A 27,002-nucleotide genomic window follows, 5' to 3' on the forward strand; every position below is an offset into this window, starting at 1 on the left:
AACAAATTGTTTGCTGTGTTTGGTTATTTATCTTGATTCTCATAAAAAAAATAGGGCGACAGTGTAAATCGTAAACATGTTCAGCAAAGTAAGGTCTACAAATAACTGAATCTGGACTTTCTACGCTGCTTTGTGACCACACTTATTAAAAATGCATTAATAACGGAATAGCAAACGACAAACTTTGATGAACATTTTACATAAAAAACTTCAGTTGAGCGATTCAGGCTTTTGAGAGCCTCTCGTTTACAATTATATGACAGAGAGATAAATGATTGAAGGATGTCACAGGCTGATCTTCTTTAAAATATTTCATTATTCATTTATACCATGCAATGGGTTTTTCGTAGTAAATTTGTATTCATTGAACATCGCGTTGGATGTATAAAATATTTACATCTGTAAAATTTCTAATGCATTTTTTTAAATAATTTTTTAGGCGAAGCTATATAGGACTTTCCTTGTAAATTTTCCTAATACCCCCTCTCAAGGAGTTGAGGATATGTTCGAATCACTTGTCTATTCCTTCTGTCCATCAGTCTGTTAGTCAATCAATGATCGATTTTTTACTATGTGAGCACCGTTAAAATCTATCAGAAAATTTTTCCATTTTAACTGATACTCTGAGTATTTGAAACTGATATTTTCTACCTACATGCGGAACAAGGGGTTTTTAATAATAAGTTGGCACATACACCACAATAATTAGTTGTATTGATTGTGTCTGTGTTTTTTTTAAATCTGTCAAACACCAATTTCCTGTGTACAAATACCTTAAGTTTCGAAGGGGATACGCTAAGGAGATAACATATGTAACTTATCGTATTGTCTTGAATTAAGCCCAACAATGTCTGAACTTGATTTTGGCGCTTAATATATTTAATATATTAAATATATATTAAACATATCGTATCAAAATAATTATTATTTGTTTAGTTTTACGAGTTTGTAATTAACTGTTGAAAAAAAAAATTCTTTTACAGGTAATACAACTAAAGGATGTCATGACAACGAACCAACAATATGTAGCTCCATTTGTGCAGATGCTGCATACAAAGCTTATGTTGAAGTCTATTGTCAGAAGACATGTTACCTGTGTCCAGGTAGTCACTTTATATATCTATAGCTAGGGCTTTTCTAACTAATTGGGTTTACCCTTGAATAGTTATGTAATCTATCTGCTTGTATGTCTGGCAGTCAGCATGTCTATGTCCTACAATTGCTAAAAATCGTATCAAACAATTTCTAATAATGTTATGAATAATCTTAATCTATACTATTAAACGAGAAGACCCCATTTTGTGTGTCGCTTTTCTTCCTTCCACAATAAATCAATCATCATGCCTCTGTGTCCTATAGGTAACATGCATAGTCGCATTTGTCATCCATTCTTATGATTATTCAGATTGAGTTATTTTGGGAGAAAAACGACAAAAAAAGGAGTCCGGATATGATTCCGTCATCAGACTGTCTTTTAGTCATAGATAAGACTTCCGGTTTGAAACATGCACAAATACAACCAATCGTATGATAGATAACAAAAATGAAAAATAGATAAGCCAATCAGAGCGTTCTCCATATCAAGGTGTTTAGATCGCAAGAACCACAACTATTATACCTCCTTAGAGAGGACAAATATTTTTCGCGTTTATCTACATGTAAACTACGATTATACTACTTTAATATATAGAGACTCTCTGTATTCTGTCTACTGTTTTTTTTAAATGTTTACTATTTAAGGGATCATACCAGATGCATATATATTAAAATAAGTAAAACATGTGACACAAGTACAACCAATCGTAGAGTGTTCTCCATATCATGGTGTTTAGATCGCAAGAATCACAACTATTATACCTCCTTAGAGAAGACAACTATTTTTCGCGTTACCTACATGTAAACTACGATTATACTACTTTAACATATAGATACTCTCTGTATTCTGTCAGGGATTTTCTATGTTAGTATAGAAAGTCCCTGATTCTGTTTACTGTTTTCCTTAAAATGTTTACTATTTAAGGGGTCATACCACTTGCATATATAAATTAAAATAAGTACAACATGCTCAACTTCATCTAAAACTACCTCGACCAAAAAACTTTTATCTGAAGTTGGACAGACGGACGAGACGGACAGACGGACGGACGACCGAAAAAACGAACGCACGGATGCACAGACTAGAAAACATAATGCCCATAATTGGGGCATAAAAATTTATTGTTAAAAGGGAAAATAGTGATTTGGCAAAAATGAAAGTAAGGTAGAGATTAGCGGAAAGCGGGACCTTTTTGGGGGAGTCAGGATCGGGTGTTTTTAAGCTCGGGATTTTGGGATTGATCCTTACGGGATCCGGGAATATATTTTTCGATTTCGGGATTTCATGGTTTTATTCCTGGGATTCCGGGATAGTCTTAGTCGGTATTAGTCATTTATACATGATTCAAATCCTACCATTGGCATGTTAATAAGGCTCTCAAAAAAAAGCACTGATGGATTGTCATAGAAGCATATATTTTAGACTAATAATGGTCTATATATAAGCGGTTACATTTATTTCATGTTTGAAACGGTGTAAATTTTAAATTTGATTTGACTTTTACTAAAAGAAGCATTGTAGCAAAGGAGGAGAAAAAATTGTGGTCGTAGGCTAGAAACAAGAATATAATTGAATTTAACAGAAAGGAAACAAATATCGGACTTTGGAAAAACGGAGAGGGCTTTTGATACCTTTTATGTAATACTCCATACATAATATCTTTTACAAAAAAATCATCCTACAACAGTTCACAAGCTGTATATACCCGCGGGTGTGTTCTAGTACTTATTAAAAAAGAGAGGAGAAAGATAACAAAGGATAAAGAAAATGATGAAAGATAAACAAACTCATTAGTCTAAAGTCGGAAATAAACTGACAGCGTAATGATAAAAAAAAATAACAAACTACCATATACAAAACACAACAACGAAAACCAAGAACTGGGAAACACGAACCCCATCAAAGCCTGGAGTGATTTTAGATACTCCGGAAGGTTAAGTAGTAAGTGGCACCCGCCATGCTGCTCATGTTAGTACAAACCCGGTGATTAATATTATTCGAGAGGTTACGTTTGGTGAACATGGGACGTAATTGTAGCTTCAGGTATATACTAAACATATCTATAAAGGGAGATTCCTTTTCTTTCTTTTTTTTTTAAATATTGGCACGATTTTTGTATAATGTTAAACGTTTGGTTTTGTTGATGAAAAAAATTGAAACATTTAGAATCATAATTTTGTTCTTGAATTAAGGCAACTTTGTATATAGTTGATGATCTGCTATTCAAAATTGATTCTGGATGTCATGATTTTTGTCGAGTCTGCTATTTTTGTCGCAGAAAGTTCGACATAGGGATAGTGATTCGGCGGCGACGGCGGCGGCGTTAGCTTACTTCTTAAAAGCTTTATATTTAAGAAGAGGTGGAAGAACGGGATGCTTCATACTTTGTATATAAATGCCTCATGATACGAAGTTTCCGTCTGTCACGTGTCCATTGCCCTTGACCTCATTTTCACGGTTCAGTTACTAGTTTAAAAAATGTATGCATTTGTAATGTTAAGTTCTCTCTTATTATGAGTAATAGGATAATTATATTTGATATGTGCGTACCATGCAAGGTCTTCGTGTCTGTCAAAGAACTTTCACTTGACCTTGACCTCATTTAATGGATCAGTGAACAAGGTTAACTTTATGTGGTCAAGTCCATATCTCAGATACTATAAGCAATAGGTCTAGTATTTTCCGTGTATATAAGGACTGTAAGGTATATGACCAACTGGTAGGTGTCATCTGACCTTGACTTTATTTTTATGGTTAAGTTGTAATAGTTAAATTTTTGTGCTTTGGTCTGTTTTTTTCTTATACTTTATGCAATAGGTAAACTATTTGGTGTATGGAAATATTTTATGATGCAGATGTCAGTCTCGCAGGTTTTATTTGATATTGACCTTATTTTAACGGTCCATAGTTCAATGTTAAGTTTTGGTGTTTTAGTCTATTTTCTCAATTTATAAGTAATAGGTCAACTATTTTTGTTGTATGGAAGAATTGTAAACTGTACATGTCTGACTGGCTTGGTTCACCTGACCGTCAAACGATTTCCATGGTTCATTGGTTCTTTGTTAAGTCTGCTTCTTAGAAACTATAAGCAATTATAGGTCAACTGTATTAAGTATTTTTGAATGATTGTAAGATGTAATTGTATTTTTATTTGGGTCTATATGACCATGACTTGATTTTCTTGAATCATGCTGATTTTATTTGATAGTTTTAGTACAGCTCTATATTTAAGACTATCAACATAATATCAATGATTAGTAAAAAAGGCAAGACATTTCAGCGTGTGCACTCTTGTTATAGTAGATTAGGGAAGGTATTTAACCTTAAAGACTTGACTTAGTTTTATCTAAAAAAAATTGTCAGTGCTATGATCTTGTTGTTAGAAGAATCAAAGAATAAAAAAAATGCAGTAACCAATTTCAATAGTTTTGATGCACAATAGCCATTCCAAAAAAAAAAAGAATGTTCTAAACTTCGACCACAAATTTTGATTTAGGTTATAATATGTCATTCAAAATAGATTCATTTCGTCAATATTTGGTTTTTGTGATGAATTCTGTGGGTGCTTATTGGCTAGTAATTGTTAGGTTTACTTAAAAGTATGCAAATATTTGGAACCGATATATTATGCTTGGATTTCAATGAAGATTGTCTGCCCTATTTGTGTTCGAAAATTGTTTTGTTGAAAAATTAGACCGTTATTATTTGAATTTAAATGTTTCGCATATCGACAGTCTTGGTCTTGTATAGACGATGATATCACGTGTAGGTTATTTGTTTTTCTTATTTTTGTTGGCTGTATATTTAACTATAAATGCTCACAAACATTTTATTTAAACTTTTTTCTCATTGGCAATCATACAAAATCTCATTATTTAATACCGTATATAGTTTGTAATAATAGATGTCAAAAAGTATAAAAATTTAATTAATATATTAAACGTAATGTTATTGAAAATTGAAACGGTGGATATTTTTAAGATACAAAAACTCGATAAAGACAGAAAACACCCTCGGGTCATAATTATATTTCTTCAACGTTTGCGGAGGCAATAATTTAAAAGTCCCTCAACAATGGTTTGCACCAGTTTATTAAAATGGACGCTTCACCTTATTCCGAAAGTCTTACAATGGATAGAGGTTCGCGACTCGGGACAGGCGAAAAAAGAAGAAGAAGAGAAGACACATTTTTTTTTCTTTTTTGTAAAGATGAACATTTTTTTCTACAAAAAATACCCTGTTTCAAAGTAGAGGATAGTTTGAAAAAACATCAAAATGACATTCGTCTAATGCAGTGATGTTATAAGTTATCAGTATTGTATAACTTTTGTCAATGTCAGTAGTAAGTAATGTGACCAAACAGTCTCTATTTATACCAAGATTACAATAAAAATCGTCCTTTCTTTCCATACTTAAACCTTCACTAAGAAATTATGTATCCTACTTTTAAAATTTGGAAATAAATGTCCATAGCCCTTCTGGTGCTATTTGATTAAAAATAATACAAACACGAAATGGTAGACACTCGGCTTATCTTTATTTTCACTTTTTTCAATTTGAATATCCCAAATTTTCATGATATACGCCATTCACAAAGCTATGTCGACTTTACTACTGAGTGATAAGTTCAAACTGTATAACAAAAAAAAGGAACTTCAAGTTCTGCAAATTTAAAGAAAAAATACTCATTTAAAAAATTACTGACGTTCTGTAATAAATCCTACAATTGCGTGAAATTCGGTTTCATATATATTTTTTAAATTTTGAATATGTACCATTGAAAATATTTAAATTTAAATTAATCCTTTAGTGGTTTCTAGCAGATATTGTCACAACAATCGTGTGGTTTCTTTGTTTTATCTTTATATATCAGTCTATATCAAGAGCTTGTATTGTAGTAGTTATCGTTGGTTCATGTCTGTCATATCTTACTTCATAAATTATTTTGTGGTAAATTAGACCGTAAGTTTTCTTGTTTAGATCGGTTAACAACTTTCATGCTGAGTTGTTTTATATCTCACTATAGTTGTTGCACTAAAGAAGCCCGTACGGACGCTTCTAATTACTTACTACCACTTTATTTTAACTCTTGTAGATAGTTGTCTCATTGTCAATCATATAACTTCTCCTCATTTGAAAATGAATGATCAGTTTAATGTAGCATAACAATATTTAAGAGCATAACCATCCACAATGTCCACCCTTAGACTCTAGATTATAGCATTTTTATAATGTGAAGTTTGATTTTTTTATGTTACAGATTACAGTTCTGTTCCAACGTCAACAACAAATTATATAACAGAACCGTCGTGTTTTGACAAATTAAATAACTGTGGGGACTATGGAAACGATGTGTGTTTAGGAATATTTCATTCATGGGCTTTTGAAAATTGCCAAAGACACTGTGGAATGTGTAAGTACAAACGTATTGGAACAAAAGAGTGGGTTTAGGTGGTGGTTGATATTCTATTTAAAAAAACCGAATAGAAATGAAATTAATAAGAACCATGTCCATTTGTAGATATTCCTTTTACATAAAATTGAGAATGGAAATGGGGAATGTGTCAAAGAGACAACAACTCGACCAAATAAAAAACAACAGCAGAGGGTCACCAACAGGTCTTCAATGTAGCGAGAAATTCCCGCACCCGGAGGCGTCCTTCAGCTGGCCCCTAAACAAATATATACTAGTCCAGTGATAATGAACGCCATACTAATTTCCAAATTGTACACAAGAAACTAAAATTAAAATAATACAAGACTAACAAAGGCCAGAGGCTCCTGACTTGGGACAGGCGCAAAAATGCGGCGGGGTTAAACATGTTTGTGAGATCTCAACCCTCCCCCTATACCTCTAACCAATGTAGTAAAGTAAACGCATAACAATACGCACATTAAAATTCAGTTCAAGAGAAATCCGAGTCTGATGTCAGAAGATGTAACCAAAGAAAATAAACAAAATGACAATAATACATAAATAACAACAGACTACTAGCAGTTAACTGACATGCCAGCTCCAGACTTCAATTAAACTGACTGAAAGATTATGATTTCATCATATGAACATCAGGCACAATCCTTCCCGTTAGGGGTTTAGTATCATACCATCATAACATATATGAGAAGAACATAACCCGTGTCATGCCAACAACTGTTTTTAGAATAAATGTGTTTAGTTCCGATGCAAAGACCTTATCAGTGACTCAATATTAACGCCATGAACATATCTTATTAGAGAATCTTAGAGGGTTTTGGTTAATGCTTTGTTCCAACATCTTTAATTGATATCTACACCATTGTTTGAATATCCGTTTGGTTTTGTTGTTTTTGTGTATTTTATTTTTAATGATCCATCACCCAAAATTCAGTATTTAGAATAAAGTTTGTGCATAATTTTATGTTTCGTCAAAGAACATGACCGCCTTGGATAAAAAAAAAAAGAATAGTATTTTTTTTTTATTATCTTGCATATAATCATATATAAAGATAAACTGTAAACAGTAAAAATTTTCATCAAATTAAGATCAACAAATAAACCAAATGTTTAAAATTGACAATTGACCCATTAATGAGTTGTTGTCATTTAAAGGCAATGTTACACAACTTGTTAATCCTGATTGTTTACTGTAAAAAAAATCGTCTTCTCTGAAACAACTGAAGCAAGGTAGCTCAATTAACGCTGAATGATCTTTATAGTGTGTCTTTTATATTATGTTTCATAAAAAAGGTCGCCATGGCTAAAAATTTAACATAGGAGTTACTAAAGGTTTTTGGACTATTTCTCTAAAACGAAGGTATTTCAGCAATGCAACAATGCGTTTGAGTCTTCATAAGGATAAGATCAACCTGCCCTGAAGTCATCAGCCCACCTGGATAACAAATTTTAGTTTATTGCCCCTGAATTCATATTGTTGAGGAAATCTAAAAGTTTTGTGATTATCTTGAATATTATTATAGATAAAGATAAACTGTAAACAGTAAAAATATTCAGTTAAGTACGATCTACAAATACGTTAAATGAACTAATCATAGTTAAATTTCAAACTTGTCAATTGACCCCTTAAAGAGTTTTTGCCTTTTAAAGGTAACTTTACATAATTTGTTCATCATGTTTTTTCTTTCAAACATCTTCTTTAAAACTATCGAAGCATATATATCCAAACCTTATGGTAACTTCTAATAGAGTGCATTTTATGTTTTATTTTATTGTTCGTCAATAAACATGGGCACTGTACCTTTAGTTAAATAGAACATAGGGGTAAAATGTAGATAAACAAAGAAATTGTTTGCTGTGTTTTGTTATTTATCTTGATTATCATAAAAAATAAGGAGACAGTGTAAACCGTAAACATGTTCAGCAGAGTAAGATCTTCAAATAACTGAATCTTGAATTTTTTATTCTTTTTTCCATTATTTGCTTACACTCTCAGAATACTTGATACTTTCTACGCTGCTTTGTTTCTATACTTATATATTTATCTTCTTTCAAATATTTCATTTTTCATTTATACAATGTACTTTTTTTTAGACAATACTTCGTAGTAAATCTGTATTCATTGAGCATTGTGTTGGATATATAAAATATTTACGTCTAAATTAATATTTCTGATGCATTTTTTTTAAAATAATTTTGTTGACGAAGCTATATAGGGCTTTCCTTGTATACTTATTTTTAATATCCCCTCTCAAGGATTTGAGGACCTATTCGAATCAACTTGTCTATTCCTTCGGTCCATCAGTCTGTTAGTCAACCTCTTTGTACAACAAAGATGTTTTTTATGTGAGCACTGTTTTGATCTTTCAGATAATTTTACCATTTAATAATACCCTGAATATTTGAACCTGGTATATTATTTCTACATACGAAACAGGGGTCTTCAATAATAAGTTGGCACGTACATAATGATAAACTGTATTAATTTTTCAAACCCAACAATGTCTCACCTTGATTTTGGCGCTTAATACATTTAATTTATATCAAACAAACCGTGTCAAAAGAATTTTTGTTTTTGTTTTTATGAGTTTGTAATTAACTATTAAAATTATTTTACAGGTTATACAACTGTTCAAAAAGGATGTCATGACAAAGAACCAACAATATGTACCTCCAAAAGAGATGTTATTTGTACAGATGCTGCATACAAAGCTTATGCTGAAGTCTATTGTCAAAAGACATGTAACCTGTGTCCAGGTAGTAATTTTATATACCCAGGGCCCTTCTAACTAATCGGTTTTACGCTTGAAGACTTATGTAATCAATCTGCTTGTCTGTCTGGCAGACAGCATGTCTGTTTCCTGCAATTACTAAAAATTGTATCAAACGATTTCTAATAATGTTATGAATAGTCTTAATACTTATTAAAAGAGAGAGGAGAAACAAAGGGATTAACAAACTCAAAATTATAAGTCAAAAATAAACTGACAACATAATGAATAAAACAAAGAAAGACAAACAACAGTACACAAAACACAAATAAGGAAAACCAAGAACTGAGAAACATGAACCCAATCAAAGCCTGGAGTGATCTAAGATGCTCCGGAAGGGTAAGTAGACACTGTTTCACATATGGCACCCGCCATTCTGCTCATATCAGTAAAAGCCCGATGATTAATATTATTCGAGAGGTGACGTTTAGTGAAAAGGGGACATGATTGTAGCTATATATTAACATATCTATAAAGGGAGACCTCTTTTCTTTCTTGCATTTTTTTTTTAATATGGAATTGGATACGTTTTAATATACTGGTAAACTTTTGGTTTTGATGATGAAAAAATAAAACTTTTAGAAACATATATTAATTTTGTTCTTGAATTTTGGTAACTTTAAAATATAGCTGATGATGTCACGATTTTTAGGATGTCATGATTTTGTCGAGTCTGCGAATTTTGTCGAGTCTGCGAATTTTGTCGCTGAAAACTCGACATAGGGACAGTGATCCGGCGGCGGCTACTACAGCGACGGCGTTAGTTTACTTCTTAAAAGCTTTTAGAAAGTGAAAGACCTGGATGATTCATACTTTGTATACATATGCCTCATGATACGATATTTCCGTCTGTCACATGTCCATTGTTCTTGGCCTCATTTTCAGGGTTCAGTGACTATTTTAACAAAAAGTTAAGATTTATTGTAATGTTAATTTCTGTCTTATTATGAGTAATACGATAATTATAGTTGGTATGTGCGTACCTTGCAAGGTCTTCATACCCGTCATAAAGTTTGCATTGGCCTTGAACACATTTCATGGATCAGTGAACAAGGTTAAGTTTTGTAAGTCAAGTCCATATCTCAGATACCATAAGGAATAGGTCTAGTATATTCGGTGTAAAGAAAGACTGTAAGGTGTAACTACCAAGTGTCATGTGATCTTGATCTCATTTTCATGGCTCAGTGATTAAAATTAAGTTTTTGTGATTTGGTCTGTTTTTTCCTATACTGTTTGCAATAGGTCTACTATATTTGATGTATGGAATGATTGTTAGGTGTACATGTCTAGCTGGCAGATGTCATCTGACCATGACCTCATTTTCATGGTTCAGTAGCTATAGTTAAGTTTTTAAGTGTTGATCTTTTTTTTCTAATACTTAATGCAATAGATCATCTATATTTGGTGTATGAAAATATTTTATAATGCAGATTTCAATTTTGCAGGTTTAACAAACTTTTACCTCATTTTCACGGTTCATTGCTCAGTGTAAAGTTTTTTTGTGTTTTGGTCTGTTTTTCCTTAAACTATAAGCGATAGGTCAAAGAAGATGGAAGAATTGTAACCTGTACACCTGTAGTCTGCTTAGTATAGTTCATCTGATCGTGACCTTATTTTCATGGTTCAGTGCTCAATGTTTACTTTTCTTTTGCTTCTTAGAAACTATAATCAATTATAGGTCAACTGTATTTAGTATTTTGAATGATTGTTAGGTGTACATGTATTTCTATTTGGGTCAATATGACCTTGACCTCAGTTACTTGGATCATGTTGAGTTTAGTTTAAACATATTTATTCATAGTGGATTGGGAAACAACTTATATTAATCCCTTCCCATTTTGCGGGTGCGAGTGCTGCCTTGTAGCGGCATTAGTCTGCCCCTTTTCGAAATCTACTAGGGTGTCTTTAACGTGCAAGAGATATGACTCTTAACACGGGTCAGCCATTTACAGTCCCCTTCCGATGGACTGCCATCGTTTCCTCAGGACTATACTCGCAAATAATGTCATGGGAGAGCCGAAAATTCAGTCCCTGAAATTTTCATCCCGGAACGGGAATCGCACCAGGAACCTTTGTGCTAGTAGTCCGATGCACTAACCATTACATCACGGTTGGGTTTATGTAATAGTTTATCAACATAATATCAATAATTAGTAAAGAAGGCGAGACATTTCAGCGTGTGCACTCTTATTATGGCAGATTATGGATGGTATTTTACCTTAAAGACTTGACTTTTTATCTAAAGATTTCTGTCAGAACTTCCTTGATTTTAGAAAAATTAAAGAATAAAACTGCAGTAACAAATTTCAATAATTTCGTTGCACAATAGCAACACCAAAAAAAAGTGATGTTTTAAACTTCGAACAAAAATTGTGATTTAGATTATAGTATGTCATTCAAAAAAGATTCATTTCGTCAATATTTGATTTTGACTGGTTTTGATTTTGAGTTTGATTCAACTATTGACTGGTTATTATTAGTTTATTATCTGAATTTAAATGTTTCACATATCGACGGTCTGGGTCTTTTATAGAAGATGATACCACGTGTACGTTATTTGTTTGTCTTATTGTTTGTTGGCTGTATTTTTAACTATAATTGCTCACAAACATTTTATTTGAACTTTTTTCTCATTGGCAATCATACAAAATCTCATTATTCAATACCGTATATAGTTTGTTATAATAGATGTCAAAAAGTATAAAATTTAATTAATATACTAAACGTTATGTAATTTAGAATTGAAACGGTGGATATTTTTAAGATACAAAAACTAAATAAAGACAGAAAACACCCTCAGGTAATTATATTTCTTCAACAATGGGGGAAATCCCGTACACGGAGGCAGGAATTAACTATTCCCTCAACAATGGTTTGCACCAGTCTACAAAAATGGACGCTACACCTAACTCTGTAAGACTTACAAAGGATAGAGGTTCTTAACTCCGGACAGGCGAAAACAGAAGAAGTAGAGATTAAACAATCTTTTATTTTTTTTTGTAAAGATTTCAATGAAAAATTTATATATGAGTATTAGCTACATGCAATCCTTATTTATTCGCGATATGAGTAGGAACTAAGAAGTTACAAATTCAGTAAAAAAAATGTTGTGGTTGTATTTCAATGTATATAACTATTCTTATATGAATTGCATTTGCAGGTCATAAAACACAAACACGTGAGTTACATTTCATAACAAAACTTTGACCCATAATGGTTTACTTTTGCATATTGTGACTAGGATGAAGATTTGTCTCGTACAACATTTTCTTATATCTATATAATTTATTTTACAGCATGTTCAATATTTATTTTTAACCGCCAACACACATCAACATAAAGATTTAAACATTGACATTATGAGTCCTTTACAGAAGGTCTTCATCGTGAATCCTGTACTGAACTATACTATGTTCAACCGTTATAATACATTACCATGGCTCACCCTTTACTGTTTACATTAACAAAGTTCATCATTTACTTAACATTAACATGGTTCATCCTTTACTTAACATGGTTCATCCTTTACTTAACATGGTTCATCTTTTACTTAACATGGTTCATCCTTTTCTTAACATGGTTCATCCTTTACTTAACGTTAACATGGTTCATCCTTTACTAAACATAAACAGGGTTCATCCTCTACTTAACATTAACATGGTTCATCCTTTACTTAACATAAATATGGTTCATCCTTTACCTAACATGGTTCATCCTTTACTTAACATTAACATGGTTCATCCTTTACTTAACCTTAACATGGTTCATCCTTTACTTAACATAAACATGGTTCATCCTTTACTTAACATAAACATGGTTCATCCTTTACTTAACATAAATATGGTTCATCCTTTACTTAACATAAACATGGTTCATTCTTTACTTAACACGGTTCATCCTTTACTTGACATAAACATGGTTCATCCTTTACTTAACATAAACATGGTTCATCCTTTACTTAACATAAACATGGTTCATCCTTTACATAACATGGTTCATCCTTTACTTAACATAAACATGGTTCATCCTTTACTTAACATGGTTCATCATTTACTTAACATGAACATGATTCATCCTTTACTTAACATAAACATGGTTCATCCTTTACTTAACATAAACATGGTTCATTCTTTACTTAACATAAACATGGTTCATCCTTTACTTAACATGTTTCATTCTTTACCACTGGCGGATCTAGAAATTTTCATAAGTGGGGGCCCACTGACTGCCTAAGAGGGGGCCCGCTCCAGTCACGCGTCAGTGATTCCCTATATAAGCAACCAAATTTTTTCACAAACATTTTGTCAGATTGTTGAAATCGTGTGGTTTTATCCATTTGAATGCCTTTAAAGAATTTGCCCATGTACCCCACTTTTCTTTTTATAAATCATTTACATGTATAATTGTAAGCCATTTGTAAAAGTCTTATAAAATTTTTAAAATGTTTTTGAGAACTTGAACTTGTCAATGATAAAGCTATGAAAAATCAAGAGAGAACATTTTTCCGTCAAAATTCCAATGGCAAATATCTCGAAAACAAGCACCCCTATATTTTTTTGCTTTTTTTATTCCTCAATTAAGCGCAAGTCACACTTTCACGTTTCAAAAGCTACGTTTTACTACATTTTGAAAGCGTAGCAAAACTGAAATATACGTAACGAAGGGTATTGTAGTAATCCTTTCTTCAACACAGGACCTACCCTGTATGTTTTGAAAATTCAACAACAAACGTTATCGAAAATTGAAACGTAGTAGAAAAAACTAGAAAATACGTATCATAGCTTAGCGGAACGTAACAAAACGTGCTAACTACGTATCGAAACGTATTAATGCGTGGTGGTGGAAACGTGGGTTAACTAATACGTAACAAAACGTGATAAAAACGTAGCACAAACTTAGTAAAACCTAGCTTTCAAAATAACGGGATTTTTTTGCTCAAAAAGTAGATGAAACGTAGCATTTTAAAGCGTAGTAAAACATGACAGTGTGACTGGGGCTTTACTTAACATAAACATGGTTCCTCCTTATCATCAAATAATTGATCTCTTATCTAGCAAAATAAAACTGTTATATTTTTTAATTTGTGCTTTTTTTTATATACATGATGAATATATTTATCATTTTTTCATTTTTTTGCGAAGTTTTTCTTAAACATTTACATGTTGATTCTTTTACTTAAAATTGTCATTATAAGATATTTTACATTATGCGCCTTTCAGTAAAAATTTACAACATGTACAAGATATATTCATTAAATTTGTATGCATATTTCTTAAGTGCAATATATCCTCTAACATATCTACAAAATGCTAATTTAATTTTCCACTTGAATTTGGTAGTAGTATATTGTCAAGTTTTTTTTTTAGAAACCTGAGGTTTGACAGAAATGATATGCCTGTAAATTTAGTATACACTTGGGTGCTTTTAGCTTTTAACTGTATATTTTGAATGTATTGTAGCTACAGATTGTACATTTAATGGAACTAAGTATATTTTGAATGTATTGTAGCTAAAGATTGTACATTTAATGGAACTAAGTATATTTTGAATGTATTGTAGCTAAAGATTGTATATTCAATGGTACTAAGTATATTTTGAATGTATTGTAGCTAAATATTGTATATTTAATGGTACTAAGTATATTTTGAATGTATTGTAGCTAAAGATTGTATATTTAATGGTACTAAGTATATTTTGAATGTATTGTAGCTAAAGTTTGTATATTTAATGGTACTAAGTATATTTTGAATGTATTGTAGCTAAATATTGTATATTTAATGGTACTAAGTATATTTTGAATGTATTGTAGCTAAAGATTGTATATTTAATGGTACTAAGTATATTTTGAATGTATTGTAGCTAAATATTGTATATTTAATGGTACTAAGTATATTTTGAATGTATTGTAGCTAAATATTGTATATTTAATGGTACTAAGTATATTTTGAATGTATTGTAGCTAAATATTGTACATTTCATGGAACTAAGTACCCCCATGGGTATCAATGGACGAATGGATGTGACAAGAAATGTACTTGTGACAACGGTCGCTTCAACTGTATAGATTTGTAAGTAAAATTGAAAACGGAAATGGGGAATGTGTCAAAGCGACAACAACTCGACCATAGTGCAAACAATAGCCGAAGGCCACAAATGGGTCTTCGATAAAGCGAGAAACTCCCGCACCAAGAGGCGTCCTTTAGCTGGCCCCTTAACAAATATGTATACTAGTTCAGTGATAATGGACTTCGTACTAATTCCAATGTGACTGCAATATTGATAGATCTGTCTCCTAAATATTTGCCAAAGGGAATGTTTTGTGTTCAAGATTAGTAAAGACTAGGCATTTGTTAAGTGATTTTAAGGATTTTAAAAATTAAATCATTCATTTTGCATAGTAATTTCATTTCTGTTTGAAATATGTTTAGACCTTTGAAATAAAAAAAAAAGTCCATGCATTTTCTTCTTTTTGTGTTGTTGTAGGCGGATGAGACAGTTACATTAAAAAAAAACATGAGTTGCAAACCTTAAAATCCAAACAATCTTGATAAAATATATTGATTGTACATATATATCAATTTTGTCAGATAGTGCCAGATTTATATATATTTATTATTTTGATGCTATGGAATCACTCACAAAATTTTAATTGCAATATTTAAGATGCATAGTGAGTATAAAGTCATTGAATTTATTTTTTATTGCAGATGTCAACGAGATGTATCCGTTTTTCGGTTAAAATGCTGTCATCCAAATTTCATAATTCGTTATTTGTTCCCAGGTGAAAACATTAAATTATTATTTTGAATAAAAAAAGAATAGGAAAAGGGATCAAGAAACAATATACCTGAAGGAAATTATTTTTTTTACCGAAATATGGTTATTTCAATTTTAAAAATTGCTAGAAAATAGTTACCATTATTTCTTTTTTTTTATACATAAGCGACACCACATTGCTGAAAATATTGACATATATGGAAGATTATGATAAAATATCTATTATGATTTTTTTCATTTGATTAGTAACAAAACTGAAAAAGTTGTATCCCCTTTTTTCGACATACAGATCACTAAGAACATTTGAATTATAGATTCAAAAAGAAGCGATAGGTGACAATATTTCCAAATGAGTTCCGTGGCGTGTAAAACATTATTCATTCATACACTTTTTGTTTCTTTTTTTGATGAATATTTGATTCAATTTATAATTAAAAAAAATCTAATAATGTTACTGGTATCTAAAAAGGTATATACTAAGATGTTGTAAAAATAATCGATTAAATAACAATTTGAAAATTCGTTACTTTCAGGCGTATGTAGTTATGGTGGTCAGACGTATAAGCAGGATGAACGCTGGTTTGATGGTTGTAAATTTGCCTGTGTCTGTGAAGATGCCATGATTGGTCAATACAGATGTTACAACCTGTAAGTTGTTTTTGCGACTTTTTTAAGCTTTATTTTAATGGCCAAAATCACTGTGAATCATAGTAAAAACAATGACTTGAAAGTCAAAAAGACTTTAGAAAAAGAAAAAAAAATTAACGTACTTTTCTTTAATTTGTGTCAATAGAAGGGCTGTTCTATTAAAACATATATAATACCCAGGAAAGGCACTTAGAAAACTGGATATCCACCTTTTTTCGGCAGTCATAGAAATCAGGTAACATTATTTTAGACTATACATGTATATAAAAACTTGGGGGGTAAAACACTTGTATACGCCACGCATTATATATTGAAGGTCAAATAGGACCCTTTTTGGAAAGAGTTTTAGTTTCTGGCTGAATACTTGTGTAAATTACAACAGCAAATCCTCAATAACCAAATGCGTGCATGGAATATAAAATTCAGTTACATTTAGTACAGCAATTTTACCCATCTTAGCAAAAAATTTAGTTTTGCAGTATGGTTATTTTCTTGAAATCAATTCTGAACGAACAAAAATTCGGGGATGTTCTCAGGTACCCGGGAAGGGTAAGCAAATCCTGCTCCATGTGTGACACATGTCGTGTTTCTCATGTTAGAAGAAACTCGATCGTAAATCTAATTCGTAGTTCACATTGGGGGAAGAGGGACGGGATTGTACTTACTACAATTGGAAAATATATGCTATCATCTCGATCGGAAACGGATATTTCATAGCGGCCAACGAACTGGTGATGGCGTCCGTAAAATTTACAAAGAGATTGTTTAAACTTCACCACTTGTAACTCTTGGTATAATAACTTCCTTGTGAGTAGCAATCTTGTATCAATAAAATCATGATGAAAATTCTAAGATCTGGAATATCGAATCAACTGAGATATATATACTCCGTATGCTGGCGCTGCTGGGATGTTGCTGCATAGAAATGGAAAATACAAAATTAGGAAGTTGAAATCATCATTTGTCGTAAATGAAATTGAGAATACAAATGGGAAATGTGTCGAAGAGACAACATTCCGATCAAAGAGCGGTAAGCAGCCACAAATAGGTCTTCAACATAGCGAGGAAATGTTCACTTATCGCTTACGGTATTACGAGAAATTATGGTGTTTTTTTTTCTCTTTTATTGGTCTAACCATATATCCATCCCATACCGTATAAAATTATACCTTTGCCATGAAGACTAACATACATGTAGACTATGGGTGATGAATATGATGATTGCGCTTATTAAGTCACACAGTTACTTGACTTTGACTTCTCTGAGTAATAAAATATTTAGATAGTTAGCGATTCAGTTTGAAAATAATACATGTGTGTAACCCTGGGTCTTAAATTCACCAATTTCTGTACAAAATCCTTGAGTAACAATCAACTGATAATAGCGAGAAATTACTCTCTCTACAATAGCCAGGTATTCAACATTGACATATTTTGTTTTCAGAGACAAGGAAAAAATAACATACAAGTTTTAAAATAATTTATGTGAAGTAAATTTATGAGAAGAAAAGTAGGGGTAATCAGGGAAAATTGTTACTGACGTGGTGCTATATGGATAAAAATATATGATTCGGAATATCTGACAAAAGGTGAAAAAAATACAAGAGTAGATGATGAAACAGCCTCTCAATGCTTTATTATTTGTTTTGAAAATTCAAAACGGGAAGTCCATGATAAATGAAGTGCTATCAATCATGTTAGAAACGTTTTTTTTTAAGTTTCATTGTTTTTTTTAATTTTTTTTCATTAAACAAAATAAAATGATAATATCTTAATGAAACATAACAAACCAGAAATACATGCAACGGATCCTTTAATTATGTTTCATGCAAACAGAAAAAAGACGAAACGGTTAGTATCTGTAATCCACAGTACATATTGATTACGAGACCCATATTAAAAATGATAGCTTTGATATAGAATTATACAAAATGTACATATTACGTGATTAATGTCATTTTTACATATTAATCACATACTAAAGATAGGAGATAAAAAGGACAACTGTAATATTTCATTATTCTTAGAACTATGTAAACTTATAGATCATTATATACCTGTTGTAAAGGTCTTTAAATATTGATGTATTGGTACGAGCATTGATTTTGTTATACAATGAATCAAAACGTAACTAAATAGTATTGCTATACACCTATAAACATGTATGATATTAAATTCTTTTATACTTAAATATTTGCATTGTACAGATTTCTGTGTTTTGTTGTTGACTGTTTAAGCCGTATTTAACTGGATCCATTGAATTAGTACTGATTGATATTCTTGTCTTGGGTAAATGATGTGGTTATAAGTTGCTATTAGCTTTCAGTAGCTTCGAATATTCTCAGATCTATTCCTAGTGTCTTACGTCTTTTTGTAAGGCTTTTTTCATTTGTGTGTTATGTGTGTTAATCTGACTAGTACACATTTTTATCTTGATTTTTTTTTTATTGTTTATGTTTTGCTGTGCTGTTACAAAAATGCCCTAGGTTAATTAAGGGAAGGTTTGAAGCCCTGCAAACATGTTTAACTCCGTTTCATTATGTAAGTGTTTGACAAAAGGCTGAGATTGTAATTCTTTGGTTGTTTTTGCTGTTGCTGTTTATCAAATTCGTTTTTCGTTTATTTTTTATTTTATATAAGACAATAACAATCAAAACAAAGGAGTAAACAAAGACTACAAAAACCAAAGGACATTTACATCAACAGTTATACATTTTATATAATAAATAAGAAACAACACGAATTGTTTGACATTTGATATATCAGGACCTTTGTATTATTTGCAATGGAAGTGTGTGTTTCTCATTATCTAAGGTTGTAAGGTGGCTCATAGTTGTCAACTTCTTTGCAAGTTTGTCTTTGGTGAAAAGATGTCTCATTGGTAATCGTACCAAATCTTGCTTTCTGCAATTAGCCAACTATTGTACTAATAACAGGTAAAAAAATTAATTGTTGCTTCATTTGTAAGATAAAAAGAAATACTTGTTTCCTGTTTAAACACATAAAAATAACATAAGTATTTACAAATATAGTATGACATGTACTATTATTCCCTTTCAGATGTCCTACATATAGGATTCCAGAAGTTTGTCACTGGAACGCAGCACCAGCGGGATATTGCTGTCGTCGACCAGAATGTCCTCTCTATATATATAGACTGTATGACCTCATTTATATCCCAGACTATTAGATGTTTCACTTACCATACGTTACTGTCAATTTTAGAATATTTTTTATTAAAAAGTATTATAGTCTAATAATTTAGTTTTGGATGTAACGCGTCTTCTGATTGGCTGACGTTATTCTGTTATCAGTCCATAGACATAATTTAGTCATGTGACCGTGACGTCATCAACTTTTTTTCATGGTTTTCTACGGTTGAAAATGGAATTTAGAATTAAATTATAAGATATGACTGTAATATTTTTTCTGTCTATTCGAAATAACATAAAAATGTGGTGCACACTGATAAATAACCCGCTACGCGCGTTATTCAGTGTGCACCAAATTTTTGATGTTATTTCTTCATAGACAGAAAAAATATTACAGTCATTCCTTAATTATATTTGTTATTTTTATAAAAATGTTTTTAGAAAATGTTTTACAAAATTATAAAAAAGAAGATGTGGTATGATTGCCAATGAGACAACTTTCAACAAGAGACCAAAATGACACAGAAATTAACAACTATAGGTCATCGTACGGCCTTCAACAATGAGCAAAGCCAATAACGCATAATCAGCTATAAAAGGCCCCGAAATGACAAAGTAAAACAATTCAAACGAGAAAACTAACGGTCTCATTTAAATGAAAAAATGAGCGAAAAACAAATATGTAACACATAAACAAACGACAACCACTGAATTACAGACTCCTGACTTGGAACAGGCACATACATACATAATGTGGCGGGGTTAAATATGTTAGCGGGATCCAAACCCTCCCCTAACCTGGGACATAGACAATAATAGTGCATTGACTTGACATATCAACGATATAAGGATGAGGCTTAGAAACGGGGAAATGCGAGGCTGTGCCGAGCATTTTCCCCGTTTCGGGCCGAATCCTTATATCGTTGATATGTCAAGTCAATGCACTATTATTGTCTTTATACTGCAATCTTAAAAAAAAACATTTTCAATTGTTGTTTATTGTGTTAATGTTATTTATTTGATTTAAATATTGGGGAAAATCCCCCTTTAAAAAGCACTTTATACTGCACTCGTTCTATTTGAGCAGTCAAAATGCGTTGACTGTATATTTATATGCCATATACAGTCACTGACCTGATATCACTTTTCCTCATGAATATTTAAATAGAAATTGTCGAAATTATATTTAATTATTCATACGACCTTTTCAACCTGTTCTTGTTTCCAATGTAAACAACGATGCGTTTAACGACTCAAACTTGTTTCTTTTGCAATATTTCACTTATTAATATTTGTTTGTTTGCAACCTATAAATCTTTATGTTTTATGTTTATTGTTGATATTTTAGTCTGCAACGAATTCGTTCATCATTGATTGTGGTAATGATGTACATTTCATCGTGTTTTATATTTCTCCGTCTGTGTGATATGAGGCCTTTTTAAAGGGGGATTTTCCCCAATATTTAAATCAAATAAATAACATTAACACAATAAACAACAATTGAAAATGTTTTTTTAAGATTGCAGTATAAAGACAATAATAGTGCATTGACTTGACATATCAACGATATAAGGATTCGGCCCGAAACGGGGAAAATGCTCGGCACAGCCTCGCATTTCCCCGTTTCTAAGCTTCATCCTTATATCGTTGATATGTCAAGTCAATGCATTATTATTGTCTATATAACAGTACAACATAAGAACGAACTATAAAAATCAGTTAAAAAAGGCTTAACTCATCAGATGGACAATCATACAAGTGGACGTGGCCGGGTACTTGTACATCCAAACAACAAAAAGACACTAGGAACAGATCTGAGAGTTCTCGTAGTTAACTGACAGCTAGTTCAAAGCCACTAACAACTAAGAAAAAAATCATGCATCTAATGCTGAGTTCACACGTAATTCGAATTCGATTCGTATTAACTAATTAGAATTAGTTTGATTCTCATTCGAAACGTTTTACGTCCTAACTTCAATTCTAATACGAATTGCAATGCGCGTCAAATTCGCTTTACTGTCCAAACGACGTTAGCGTTTAGTTTAAACAATATTTATTCAGATAAATCAACATTAAACATATTATACAATGAAATAATATTAAGGATTCAGAAACAAGCAATTTGCTTTTACAAATCTGTCTCCCTTTACAGACATAATACTCTTATTGAACAATACATAAATATAAATACTGGCATGCTCTGTAATAAATATATGAATATGAAAAAGGTGAAAAAGGAAGAAAAAAACAAATTCATGAGAAAAATAAAATAAAAATAATAATAAATAAACGTGAATAATTGTAATTTATACAGTGTGAAATGCTTGGGTTCCTATTGAGTGATGAGGCATTAACATCAAGGGTTAAAACGTTTACTTTTATATTAATAATATATTTTTGCACCAAACTGAATAAAATACTATTTTGCTCATCTGAGAGTACCGTTGATCCAAAAAGCAAAGTTTTTGTGTTTACTTGGACAGGAAGAACTGAAATAGAATCTAATAGTTCATGTCTTAAATTAATGTATAAAGGACAAGATAACAGAAAGTGAGTATTTGTTTCTACATCACCACAACGACAATTTGGAGAGTCTACTAAATTACGAACGAAAAGGTGAGAATTCAAAGAACTTGCATTGAATCCATTCTTAAGCGAGCATGAAGAATTTGACCAAAACGATGTCCTATATAATAATACGTTGGGACCTTACTATTTTGGGTACTAATTTGTTTTTTGAATAATGATAGAGATTCACATTTTCTTATGTTTAAGTTAAGAGTGTTCCATAGTTTTGTTGTTGCAGGGATGAAATATTCAGAATATAAACGGGTCCGAGTGTTGACTTGGGTAATATTATTTCTTTGTCTTGTATTATGATCATGCCTACTTCCTACTGAATCAGGCAATAAGTCTCTTAAATGCTCTGGAGTTTTATTATTCAAAATTTTGTGATAATGAATTAGTCTATGATTGCGTCGTCTTTCAGATAATTTTTCCCATCGAGTTTCAATATATAAATTGTTTATACTGGTAAGTTTAGTACCCCCCGTGACGATACGCGCTGCGTCAAGCTGAATATTTTCAAGTTTAGCAATCAAATTCTGATTTTGGGAGTCCCAAACGACATCGGCATATTCGAAAATTGGGCGAATATGTAAACTTTTTCAAGTGAAAATCTATCAAGAACATTTTTCATTTTTCTCATTATATTTATTCTTTTGTAAGATTTAGAAACTATATATTCAATATGGTCGTTCCAGGATCCGTTGTTAGAAAAAAAAGACACCTAGGTGTTTGTGTTTGCTAACTGTTTGTAGCTCTTGGGTATTCATATTTAATGGAGGATGAAAGGGTCTATTTACTTTTTTTGAAATTATCATACTTTTAGTTTTTTGGGCATTAAAATTCACAAGCCATTTGTTTGACCAATTATAAATCTTGTCTAGATCGTCATTTAAAATTGTAGCTTTTTCTTTTGGATTGTCAACCATAATATATAATGAAGTGTCATCTGCGAATAGCTTAATTTGAGCTTGAATGTCTTCTACAATATCATTTATAAATATCAAAAAAAAGAAGAGGGCCTAGAATGGACCCTTGTGGGACGCCTGCATTTACAGGTAACCATTCGGAACATGAACCGTTAATAACCACCCGCTGGACTCTGTTTGTAAGATAATTTTCAAACCACCTTAGTAAAGAACCTGATATACCCGCTTGTTGAAGTTTAAATAGCAGTCCCTTATGCCAGACTCGATCAAACGCGTTACTTATATCCCTTATTTTTTTACCGCTATCTAAAGCCTTACCAAAATCATTTGAAATGTTAATTAATTGATTAACCGCTGAATCCCCCCGTGTAAAGCCTGATTGATTTTTCGTTAAAATATTATTACGCATAAGGTGATTGTAAACATGTTTATATACACATCGTTCCATACACTTTGAAATTACACTCAGCAAGGATATAGGTCTATAGTTTTTAACGTCATTCGGTTTACTATTTTTATAAACTGGGGTAACATTTGCTCTTTTCCATTTATGTGGAAAAGTAGACGTACTTAACGATAGGTTAAATAGCTTACATAGTGGATACTTCAAAACAGAAGATGCTTCTTTTAACAATTTGGGACTTATGAGGTCTGGGCCAGAAGCTTTTGTGGGATTAACAATTTTCAATATATCTTCAACTTCAGTAACAGTAAGTTCTATATAACTAATGTCATCACTAATAGTACGAAGTTCTTCAGGTAGCATAGCACTTGAATCATCAATATTTGACTGGGAAGAAAAAAATCGATTAAATTCATTTGCCTTTTCGATTTCATCAAATATTAAGTGGTTATTAACCATTAATGGAGGTACACTTGCGTCGTTTGCTTTTAATCCGGATATTTGTTTAACCGTTTTCCACCAATTAGTAGTGGACGGGCTACTGTTCATGATTTTTTTAATTAAATTGTTGTTATAATCATCCTTTGATTTTCTAATTAAACTGGTAACTTCATTTCGTATTTTCTTAAATTTTGACCAATCCGATGGGTTATTATATTTTTTAGCCTTTCTGTGGATTCTATTTTTTTACCTTATCTTTTTTTAACATCATTTGTTAGCCATGGAGGTTCATTTTTACGAACAGTTATTATTTTATTTGGAATACATTTTTAAGCAGCTTCTATGATAGTTTTTGTTATTTCGGTTGTAAATTGTTCAACGTTATTTAAGTTCATTACGGAATCCCAATTTTTTTCAGATAAAATGTTACGATATCTGTCATAATCTCCTCGATCATATAGCCAAATTTTCCGCTTAAAAGTTTTTTGACGACATTTTGGAAAGTTCAAAAGACTAATTATAGGGCAGTGAAAGCGTATTTGGTCTAATAAAGGTGGCCCGACTCCACAGTAAGTTATTATGTGAGCATCGTTTGTTATAAAAAGGTCTAACAATGATGACGAAGATTCAGTAAAATTAGTAGGTTCATCTATCAATTGAGTAAGACTAAATTGGCTTAACAAAGGTGTAATTTTTGAATTAACAGGGGCTAGTTGGTTATCGTTAAAATCGCCTGTGGCCATTATGTAATTAATAGTATTATCATTAGACGCCATATCAAGAGAATATTCAATTTTTTCCCAGATATCTGGTCCACTATTTGGAGGTATATAAAAGGTTCCGAGCAAAGCCTTTTTATCTTTAAATTTAATTTCTAACCATATTGCTTCCAAGCTTTCGCTTTCGAGGTCAATTCTACGTTGAGCATTTATATCATTTTTTACATAAACAATTATCCCCTCCAACCTTGTGTGGACCTCTGTCGCGACGGAAGGGGTGCTGGTAATGTATGTATGTATATGTACGTAAATCCCTCCGTTTACGGAGCACCCCTCGAGAGCTGCGAGGGTACAGTGGAATCCGTGTACACTCCCTATCGGGATTAATGGAGATGTGTCACTAACGTATATACAATGTTCAATATTTACAAGGACAATCCCCACCCAACCCCAGGGAGTGTTATTATGGTGGAGGAAGCCGAAGAACTCGGAGAGAACCACCGGGCTGCTCGGCGGGAACAGACAAACCGAAGAGATATCAGTAGATTGATCTCCAGGTCAAAGTCGGGAGCAACTTTGACCAACCGAGGCCCCCATAGTACTCTTTCTAGTTTAAACTCCGGTCTGGGTACCAGAGATGTGTGTGAGAGGGTGAAAATCGCCCTTCTGATGTACTGATATTTTAGCACCCCGAGTGAGAATCGAACTCGGGACCTTCAGCACTGTAGCCATCGGTCTTAACCACTAGACCACGAACTCACATTTAGGATTTCAATTGATTCGTCTGTATGATTATTGTTTAACCAGGTTTCACTAAACGCTAAAATGTCGAAATCAGAATATTCAGCTTGAATCAGATCTATTTTCGGGGCTAGACTTTGTACGTTTAAGTGAAGAATTGAGACTGATTTTGAAAAAAGTTCACCGAAATCCGACATGTCAGTTGAGTTAATTGAACTTTGAGAAGAATCGATATCGTCACTGGGACCTGGGTTTACCTCTATTCCTGCTAAGATTAGCAAAATTTGAATAACAAATAGTAAAAATAAAATATTAAATAGTCTAAGATTAACATTTACACTTGTTATTTTTTGTACATTTGAGTCTACATGTTTCATCTCTAAAGGTTTAAGACACACGCCTAGTTGATGCGTCAACGTGAAGATTAAAATTGATAACACCAGTGCCTGCGAGACACGTTTACAAGCGAGAAATAAGTTGATACAGATAAAATCAATATAATTTAGTCTATGTTTGATGTTTTTGCCTGGTGAGTATTGGCAACTCTCATACGATATAACTCGATTCCTACCCTCATGAGTTATGTTACATCTGGCTGAAATTGGTCAAACTGAGAGCGGCCGTATACAAAGTTAAATAATCCATAGCATTTCATCTGTTCTGTGAAAAAAGTGTAAGTAAAAAATATGAAAAAATTGTGAGAACAAAAATTGGATAACAAACCCTCCCCTAACCTGGGACATAGACAATAATAGTGCATTGACTTGACATATCAACGATATAAGGATGAGGCTTAGAAACGGGGAAATGCGAGGCTGTGCCGAGCATTTTCCCCGTTTCGGGCCGAATCCTTATATCGTTGATATGTCAAGTCAATGCACTATTATTGTCTTTATACTGCAATCTTAAAAAAAAACATTTTCAATTGTTGTTTATTGTGTTAATGTTATTTATTTGATTTAAATATTGGGGAAAATCCCCCTTTAAAAAGCACTTTATACTGCACTCGTTCTATTTGAGCAGTCAAAATGCGTTGACTGTATATTTATATGCCATATACAGTCACTGACCTGATATCACTTTTCCTCATGAATATTTAAATAGAAATTGTCGAAATTATATTTAATTATTCATACGACCTTTTCAACCTGTTCTTGTTTCCAATGTAAACAACGATGCGTTTAACGACTCAAACTTGTTTCTTTTGCAATATTTCACTTATTAATATTTGTTTGTTTGCAACCTATAAATCTTTATGTTTTATGTTTATTGTTGATATTTTAGTCTGCAACGAATTCGTTCATCATTGATTGTGGTAATGATGTA

General features: G+C 32.0%; 1 protein-coding gene across 1 annotated transcript in view; it reads left to right on the forward strand.

Annotated features, from left to right (window-relative positions):
• Positions 1-19,986, forward strand: part of LOC139523561 (putative epidermal cell surface receptor) — a 33,501-nt gene extending 13,515 nt beyond the window's left edge. Inside the window, exons 2-7 of the mRNA XM_071317681.1 lie at positions 9,150-9,287; positions 12,462-12,479; positions 15,261-15,369; positions 16,009-16,082; positions 16,612-16,726; positions 19,787-19,986. Of these exons, the coding sequence (XP_071173782.1) occupies positions 9,150-9,287; positions 12,462-12,479; positions 15,261-15,369; positions 16,009-16,082; positions 16,612-16,726; positions 19,787-19,916 (584 nt within the window). The 3' untranslated portion in view covers positions 19,917-19,986. The remainder of the gene's footprint in view (positions 1-9,149; positions 9,288-12,461; positions 12,480-15,260; positions 15,370-16,008; positions 16,083-16,611; positions 16,727-19,786) is intronic.
• The last annotated feature ends 7,016 nt before the right edge of the window (positions 19,987-27,002 follow it).

Source organism: Mytilus edulis, chromosome 5 (assembly GCF_963676685.1).
Source record: "Mytilus edulis chromosome 5, xbMytEdul2.2, whole genome shotgun sequence".
NCBI lineage: Eukaryota > Metazoa > Mollusca > Bivalvia > Mytilida > Mytilidae > Mytilus > Mytilus edulis.